The sequence below is a fragment of the Phytophthora infestans genome, genomic scaffold (assembly GCF_000142945.1).
Source record: "Phytophthora infestans T30-4 supercont1.115 genomic scaffold, whole genome shotgun sequence".
NCBI lineage: Eukaryota > Oomycota > Peronosporomycetes > Peronosporales > Peronosporaceae > Phytophthora > Phytophthora infestans.
Window position 1 is genome coordinate 206,990 of NW_003303644.1, and position 8,727 is coordinate 215,716.

Here is an 8,727-nt window from a genome sequence, read left to right on the forward strand (position 1 = left end):
TCGTCGAAGTCGAAGCCAATGTCGTCCTCGCCGTCGCCCTCCATGGCCATGTCCACTGCAGTTTCGTTGATACGCGCGTTATCCGGAAGCTCTCCGTAAGCTTTGAGACTGCGGGCCTCGTCCGCGTTGTATTTATGAATGATGTCCACCTTGCCGTCCTGGTACTCGCGCAGACTCACGAGAATGATGTCACCGGCGCCCACCCAGACTTTTTTGCGCATTTTGCCGCGGATGTGGCCAAGGCGCGTCACACCGTCGAAGCAGTAAGCCTCCAGACGGCCGTTTCCCAGCATTCGTACAACCTGCGCATATTCTGTGGGGAAAGTATACATGTATACATTAGATGGACCCACTCATGTGTATACATCAACGTCGCTCGACATTTCGAGCGACGTTTAAGCGGCACGACAACGCACCCTGGCCCTCTTCCTTGAACTCAAGCTCGCGCTTGTTCTCCTCGTTGTCGTTCTTTCCGCGGCGGCGGTTCTTGCCTCCCTTTCCTTTGTTCTTCGGCATCTTCGTTCCTTCGCTGTCGAATCCCAGACTGAGGTGGCAGCTATCTTCGGGTGGTTCGCACGCAAGGCACTTTGGACCAATCACGTTCCTTAAATTAAAATTCTGCCAATCCCATCGCCGTATTGGGAACCTATCCCTCTTCTCTACCTCTGTCTAGTTTAATAGATTTGACATAATTGAGAACAAATACGTGAATATTGCGCTAAACTTGTCTGATTCAATGGCTAGAAATGCAGCTTCTGACATCCTTGAGGAGTGACGTTCACTCTTTCATGTGCGCACTCGCAGCGCGATCCTTGCTCGTCTGTCTTGAGCGCTATCTCTACTAGGTATTTGAGCTCCCGCTGATTGTCCTCGATCCCACTGACATCATCATACTTTCCTTCATCAGATGGCGTCTCTTACGCCTTCACCCGTGCCGTGGCGGCGTCGCGAGGTATTGTCGCGCTCTAACTCGCGACCTCCGAACTACCCTCTGCGTCGCTCCGTGGATGCCAGCGTCGGGTACAGCACATTTCGCAGCAGCTCTAGCAACTTATCGAGTATAGCGTCGTCGTATCCTGTGCTGGGGCTGTCTACGCTGGCGGCTCGTCAGCGGCTGCTTCAAGCCATCGAGCGCAAGATCCGCGAGAAAGAGAGCTCGTCCAACGTCACAACCGAGTTCCGGGACCCTTTCTTCCTACTACTGGCACTGTGTGCCGCCTTCCGACTCACTGACGCAGCCAGACGCTTCGCTGAGATGGAGACGGATCGAGGCTCGGCTGCAGTGGCGGAAGGAGTCTTCCTGGTGGCCGCAGCAGCTAGCAACGTGCTGCTCAACATGGTGCAGAAGCGTCGACACCATGCAGAGATGGCTGAGAGAGTCCGAGTGGCTGTACAGCAGATGCAGAGAGATAGCGACAAGAAGAAAGAGCGGGAAGAGGACCAGCGCCCACCCATTTGGCTGGGCGGCGGACCGGAGCCGACGGTGCTGCTGCCCTCGAACAGCTACGTCGCGTGTTATCGAGACAGTCAGTGGCAGCGGCTGCCTATGAATTTGCTGGTAGAAGGAGACGTCGTAGGCTTGATGAGTGGAGATATCGCCCCGGGAGAAGTGCGACCAGTGGAAGGGGATGGGAGCGAGGAGCAGCAAGTCTTTCCCAGAGGATGCAAGCTGCCGTCCTGGACGAGGAGACACGCGAAGGACACGACGAGATGCACAGCGACGTTTGATCCTCCCATGCTGCTGGATTTGTGCGGTGAGATGCGGATTTTTGAGATGCTGGAGACGCCTGTGGTCAGGGATATTGAAGACGCCTTGTTCCGCATAAACAGACCCGTGACGCCGACGCAGAAGCTTCAGGCACAAGCGAGACAGCTGGCCATTTCTATTTGCACCTTGTATTCCGTGTTGGTGCTCGTGGCGATCGGACTGCGTGTGGTGGTACAGCATCGATCGCTGGACACAACGCTTAGCCACATTTTGCTCGGACCTGTTGGGATTTGGCTGTGCTTTGCGTCGCTGAACACGCCACTGGTCTTGTTTATCGCGGAAGCCGCGGCTACTGCATCCATCTTAGGCTCATTCGACGACATCTTGGCACCGAAAGAAAGCATAAGCCAAGAGCAGGAGCAGAATGTGGGTGATGGGTCTAACGAGGAAGAAACGCCTGAAAAGTCTCCACCAAAAGCGAATACAGGCACGCCAAAGACGTCCAACAAAGACCCACGCCAAGACGAGCGTCTATCTGGTATCGATAGTGCGATGGCGTCGATCCTGAAAGCCACAGCGTTTGCACCGCCAGATGTCTTCGACGTTGAAGACCGTGAAAAGTTGCGCTCCGAGAAGGCTCAGAAGCAGTCGGCAACCATGCGATCGCTGCAGTACTTCCTCGTGGTGCTCCGATTCCGTGTCATGCACTGTGATGTTGCCCATGTATCTGACCGGCGGCATCTTCCTGTGCCATTTCGCTCGTTCCGCCTCCTGGAGCGCCTGGGAAACGTCACAATGTTGTGCTGCTTCGACGACGATATTTTATGCGAGCAAGCTCCGTCGGTGGAAGAGATTTTTCTTCTGAACGACAAACAGGGCAACAATTCCACAGTTCTGGACCTGCATGCGGAGCGTAATTGTGACACTGGACTACAGTTTGAAGATCCGAAGTGGAAGCAGCACCTGCCATCGCTAAAACCGATTGGCTTGGCTATAATGGTCAACGATGACGAGAATCCGGCGCGACACTACGAGGAGAACATGCGCTATCTTGTGAACGAAGGGCTTTGTCCTGTGGATGATGGTGATACGAGGGACCCATACTTGCGGAGCTGTATGCAGCGACTGTCAGCTCACATTCGGATGCTGCCCTTTCCGAAGCATTTGCTGAATCTCTCTCGTGAAATGGGCTTCTCCGTGGCTGATGATCTGACGGCGTTCCAGAGAAGACAGTCCATTCATATTATCTGCCCTCGACTGGCGCACCACGAACACACAAACGATCACCACGACCAGGGCCAGGAAGATACGCGATACCGGGGGAATCTCAAGTCGCATCTCTACTCAACGGTGGTGCTTGACAAGCGCTCGCACCATCACCAGTTACTGTCACGTGGCCATCCTACCGTCGTGTTGGCTCACTGCAGCGAGTACTGGGATGGCAAGTCTATCTGTCCGCTCACGAGTGAAAAACAACGCACCATTCTGGACATGTACAACCAGTGGCGTGTGGAGGATTTGGACTGCATCGCGTTTTCCTACGTCCCCGTCCCTCACAAGCTCAATAGTCTCTTCAGTCGTACTGGCTCTAGCAGCAACGGAGGGAGCTTTGTCGACTCGCCAAACACTGGACCGACCCGCAGATTGGGTGGCACTCTACCGCCAGTGTATCTCGTGGACGACAGCGCGGCCAGTGAATTGAACTCCCCGCACTCCGTTGCTCCGCGGAACAGCATGCCGTTTTCAAGCAGCATGAGTGAAGATCAAGGAATTGGGCGAGAGACCAGACGCATGAGTTATTCGGGTCCGTTATCACCGCTGGCCTCCCCAGACTCCGTGGACGACATGTCGCTAGACCAAGAATCGATCTCTGGAGTACGAGCAGCCAAGTCCGCTGGGGCTCCTCCAAGCGGGCAAATCACTCCACCTTCGAAAAGACGTGGAAACCTCACAATCAGCGACCTAGAGTCGTCTGTGGAGCTGCATCCATCCGAAACAAGCTCTGTTGAGAAGGATTCCATGCTCTGGCGTATTCAGGATGACCAGATCTTCTTGGGAATGGTCGCGACTGGCGTCCAACCGAAGCAGCACACGCCTGACTTTATCGAAGACCTGAACGCGTGTGGGATTCGCTTCGTGTACTTCTCGCCGCGTAACATGCGCAGGAGCAAACTACTCGCCGAGAAAATGGGAATCGAGACGGACTGGAATTGTGCAATCTCGTTGCGCCCGCTGGAAAGCGACGGCCCAGACCCTCATCGCATGACATCGAACTACTCGGATTGGGACGTGAAGGCTCGACTGCCGCACGGAGTCGAGGCCATAAAGCGGCATCTGGCTGAGGTGGATAATGTCCCGTTGCTGGTGTCACTTTACACGGACAGCACGCCGGACACGATCAGCGAGATGATCTCGATCTTTCAGGAGAATCACGAGGTTGTCATGGGCGTTGGCTCGTCACTAAAGGAAAGCAACGCGCCACTGTTCTCGAAGGCGGATTTGGCAGTAGCTTTGCAGGGTGGTGTCCACGCCTTCTTCGACAAGCCGATTCCGCACGGGAAGGAGCTCCCTGTGTTCTCTGACGAGGATGTCCAACTCAGTCACATTCTCAACACCCTGGCGTGTGCCTTTCGTCTCAAGAGTGCTCCGGATGACGCTAGCAGCCAAGACAAGGCACGCTCTGAGGCCACTGACGGCAAGGAAAAGGATGATGCAACTACGGATGGGACTGCGAGTGTCGCTCATTTAATTGAGCTCATCCGACTGGGACGACGAATGCTCACCAACTTCCATCAGATGAAAACGTTCATGTTCATCTCGCAGCTTTTCATCGCCACGATCATCCTCGCGTCCCACGCGATTCCGTTCCCGCACGTGCCGCAGCTTTCGTGCGCCTCCGTCTTCTGGCTGCTGTGGATTTTGGTGCCTGCCCTCGGTCTGTCCATGCTTGCGTCTGCAAGCGAGAAAGGCATCATGAAGAAGACTCCACGCAAGAACGAAGAGTTTGATACTGAAGAGGATCTGCCGCGGCTGGTCGCCTATTTTGTCGGGCGTCATGTGCCTTCCGTGCTGCTATCTATCGCCGTGTTCGAGTGCTTGCTGGGCTTTTCTCTGCAAGCATCGAACGCTGCTGATCCGAGCGCCTTTGGAGAAAATTTTCGCGAGTATCGATGGACGGATTTCGTACTAGACAGCGAGTTAGTGACGATGATGCCGAGACCAGCTGTCGTCTCGGCTGCGGTGGATCGCGCTGAAGCTGGGATGCTGCTGCTGATTGGCGTCTGCATCGTGACCTCATCTTGTGGATATCTGTATCGATGCGAGAGTATGTTTGAGCTTTCTCCCTTCCGAAACGTCATGTGGGTGGCGACAGCATGTCTTCTGCTGTGCTTCCAGTTTGCCCTGAGTATGCTCCGTGCGGGGATCGTTGGTGCTGATGGAGTCACTCTGTGGCATTTTGTGAGCCAGTCGGTGCCTTGCACTTTCTGGGGCGTAACTTTGGGTGTGTGGCCGCTGGCAATCTTAGGCGTTGATGAAGCAGTCAAGACACATGACAGACGACACCTTGTGCGCTACAATAAGTTCCTACGGATGCAGTTCGACACGCGCCTGGGAATGTGGAGTCCCAAGTAAAGCGACCGCAACGTTATGCTGGGCGATTGGATACGTCTGCGTCGAGTGTTTCTGCCATGCTAGTTCTCATTGACAGCAGCCAAGCCACTTCTCGAGTTCTGGATTGCAAGCGATGCCCTTTTGAATCTGGTACCTCCGAAGAGCAATTTATGTTTGACCCGGCAGGCCTGCCTTCGAATTTCACATGTCCCCCCTGGAACTTCGTTCTGCCCCGAATGGAATGTGGTCACACACTTTTGTCGTCTCTTTTGTTGGAATGCTGGTGAGTGTATTACTGCCGGTGGTTGGGGCGGATAAGTTGCTGAAAACGTTTTAACACTGGCTGTGGGGAGTTCCTTCTCGAGAATGGAGCTGCATCGAGACAAGTTGCTGCTGGCATGTTCGTAGAAGGGCCAGTCATGCAGCTTAAGATCTTCAAACGACAAACTCCATTGACTCCATTCAAATAGGTCTGGGCTGATGACGACAAATTCAGCATGGTGACGATGTGTCGTCATATTTGGCATCCTCTCGAGCAGCGGCGTGATGGCGATGGCCAGGCGCTTGAAACTCGAAAACTCGATCAAGTGACGGTAACTCGCTTAGCCCTTAAAGGTCAGCCACGAGAAAGCCACACACCAGTCCATCCCTTCATTAGGGTACCCGTGTACTAACCGAAATTCGGTCCGCTCCTCATTTCGGGTACCCATGGGTACGGGAAACAGTGGCCGAGAGCTCATTTTTTCAAGAAAGCTCTGAACTCGCTGATAAATCAAGGAGAAAAAATATTTTATTCGGATCAATCCGAATAACTGCCAGCTCGAGTTCGGGTACCCGTGTCCAATCCGAAACCGAGTATACCCGCTACTGTCCCGATTGCGAGCTCTGCTGTGAACACACGAGTACGGAGCTACATGTAGATATCGAGACTTCTTGTACGTACATTTGATGGAGCCAACTCACAAGAACTTGCGATTCTGGAACTCCTTGGTCCAAAATGGCCGCGATTGCGTACTTGTAACGAGGAGCGAGCGCACATGGAATTTACGACACGTACGTGGCGTTTATCTGCGAGTTCCTCGACTTGAATGTAGACATCGATTGGATGGACCCGTTCCTTGTGGCGCGCAGTTAACGGCAGATTCAGCCACCTTGTCAAAACGGTTACCAAAAAGTGTAAACATCACACCCGGTCTAAAAGTACTACAAGTAGGAATAACATTACACGTCCACAAAGTTACCGCTCTTCGTGGAGCCCATTGGAGTTGAGTCTACTTACGGCAAACGAAGTGAGTTCTTTGAGAGTACTTGCAGTAGCAAACATGAAAGATTTTTACCGAGTGTTTGTATTTCTTTTTCCCAGGTTACGCCCCCGATGTCCTAATTGGTGATACGCTCCATCTCCAAGCTCGCCAAAATGAATGCTCCCTCACCAAGTGCGTGGTTGTGCACGATCGGCCTACCGACATAGTACTCGTACGTTGCCGTCGAGTTGAGGCTGCAGACCGCCACAGTTCCGTTCCAGCCCAGGGTACCGTTATGGTAGTCAAGGAGGAAAGCGCCACTCTTGACGGTGTAGTTGTAGGCCTTGATCGCAGTGCTGACAAGCTTGCTGGCCTCGTCTTTGAGAAGGCCGAGGCGCAGACCCTTGAGAATGGAAAAGGTGTAGAGCATCGTGGAAGAGCTCTCGAGAAAGTTGCCCTTTTTGCCACCGAACGTTGGTAGCTGCCACCACACACCCGTGTCCTTGTCGGCGTAGGTAGCGATGCTCTTGCACAGTTGCGAGGCCTGGAGCTGGATCGCATCTGTCAGACGCACACATTCGGCGTTAGATTTGCCATGGCAGTCTCCAAGTTCCTCCCACGCGTTGACAAGACCGGCCAGGTACCAGCCCAGCGATCTACCCCAAACATAGGGACTCGCACCAGTGACCTTGTTGGCCCACACCGCCGTCTTGGAGGCGTCGTAGCCGTGTACAACCAATCCGGTGGACTTGTCGTAGGTGTTCAGGTACAGCAGCTCAATCTGCAGGAGCATGTCCTCATACGACCAGCCCGGTGCTGAAGCCATATAAGGCAGGAACGACACAGTGCCATCGAGGTACGACCAGTTCGGGTAAACGTAGTACCAGAAACCATTGTACTTGTTGCGGTTCTGCAACGTCAACGAGGAGTTGAGCAACGACAAAGTCTCCGAATCGGCTGCGGTGAGGGTGCCCTCAGTTGCGTTGATACGGAGCAGGGCCTGGCCGATGGTGAGCCGGTCCATGGGCATTTTTGCAGCGGCTTCGGGGCTCTTGAAGGCAGGCGAAATAGACGTCACGATCGAGTCTGCGTATTCCGTAAAATTGGCGACGCGCTCCGAGTCGCCGTCTGTGCCGTAAGCCTTGAGCCACGACTGGATTGCGAGAGCGAGGACACCCGACTCGAGCGTGCTGGTCACTGCACCCGACGAGAGCACGCCCTGCTTTCGGCTGATCACGCTCTCGATCATCCGTGTTGAGTACAGGAAGTCATTCGATGCGGTCGTGATGGCGGCAATGGCGGCTGCGATCAACGGGAAGAAAGCGCTCCGCATGGTGCTGCTCGTGGATTGGCTTTGACTCACTGCTGTCTGTTGTGGAAGTGATGGGATCGAACTCTTAGCACTGCCAAGAGTTGTTGGCAAGACAGTGACCGTGACTCACGAATTACATGTATACAGTATTGTGATTATTGTACTGGCCCTGTCGTGTTTCTTGTAGGAAATGAAGCGAGATGTGCTCCCAACGACAAAAGTGGGCAAACGCTTCCGCCCCTGGACGTTATTATCAGTCAACAGCCGAACTGGGTTTTGGCTTGATAACATGACGCGAAAGCTCATTGTCGTGTCACCATTCTCCATTCACTCCGCAATTTAACCCCTTAAACCTGTACATGTATTATATTGATATTTTTATTGAATTAAACTACTTCATGTATTATATTAATAGTACTGTATCACGTGTTTACAGTACTGTACTTGCTGAGGATTTGACACCCGGCTCACGGATGCTTTTGATTCAAGGAGTAAATCGGTTCCCGGGATCAATTCGAGATGATTGCTTTGACCACCGCAATCCACTCCTCCTAATCGACACAATGCGAGTGCTCGAGTTCGTATTTTCTGTAATATCAGAATTGTCAATAAGCAGGCGCGACGGCGTTCCAATAAGTTTTTTTCTTTTAAAAAAGATGCTCGCTGATGTGGCTGTTTTAAGCTCATTTGATAGAGTGACAAAAACTGTCTTCTTCCACAGAAGAAGATATTAATAGGGGGGGGGGGGTCATTGAGCGCTGTTGGAGTGACCCCCGCAGTTGTTTGAAGGTTAGACTGGTGGTGCCCTTAACTTTGTATCAAACTATCAAACTACAAGCCTCGTTTGACTT

The 8,727-nt window shown here is 53.2% G+C and overlaps 3 protein-coding genes across 3 annotated transcripts; 1 reads left to right on the forward strand and 2 right to left on the reverse strand.

Moving 5' to 3' along the window:
• Window positions 1-78: 78 nt before the first annotated feature.
• On the reverse strand, window positions 79-535 carry PITG_19780 (eukaryotic translation initiation factor 1A; the record flags this gene model as incomplete). Its single annotated transcript, XM_002895970.1, has 3 exons — window positions 79-108; window positions 180-313; window positions 417-535. 3 exons carry the CDS (start codon window positions 514-516, stop codon window positions 79-81), a joined length of 264 nt encoding a protein of 87 aa, XP_002896016.1.
• Window positions 536-907: 372 nt separating this feature from the next.
• PITG_19781 (uncharacterized protein) lies at window positions 908-5,341 on the forward strand (the record flags this gene model as incomplete). The annotated part of the gene is made up of 3 exons (XM_002895971.1): window positions 908-2,138; window positions 2,232-4,329; window positions 4,444-5,341. The coding sequence occupies 3 exons, from the start codon at window positions 908-910 to the stop codon at window positions 5,339-5,341; spliced, it is 4,227 nt and encodes a 1,408-aa protein (XP_002896017.1).
• Window positions 5,342-6,700: 1,359 nt separating this feature from the next.
• PITG_19782 (glycoside hydrolase, putative) lies at window positions 6,701-7,813 on the reverse strand (the record flags this gene model as incomplete). The annotated part of the gene is made up of 1 exon (XM_002895972.1): window positions 6,701-7,813. The coding sequence occupies one exon, from the start codon at window positions 7,811-7,813 to the stop codon at window positions 6,701-6,703; it is 1,113 nt and encodes a 370-aa protein (XP_002896018.1).
• Window positions 7,814-8,727: the final 914 nt, after the last annotated feature.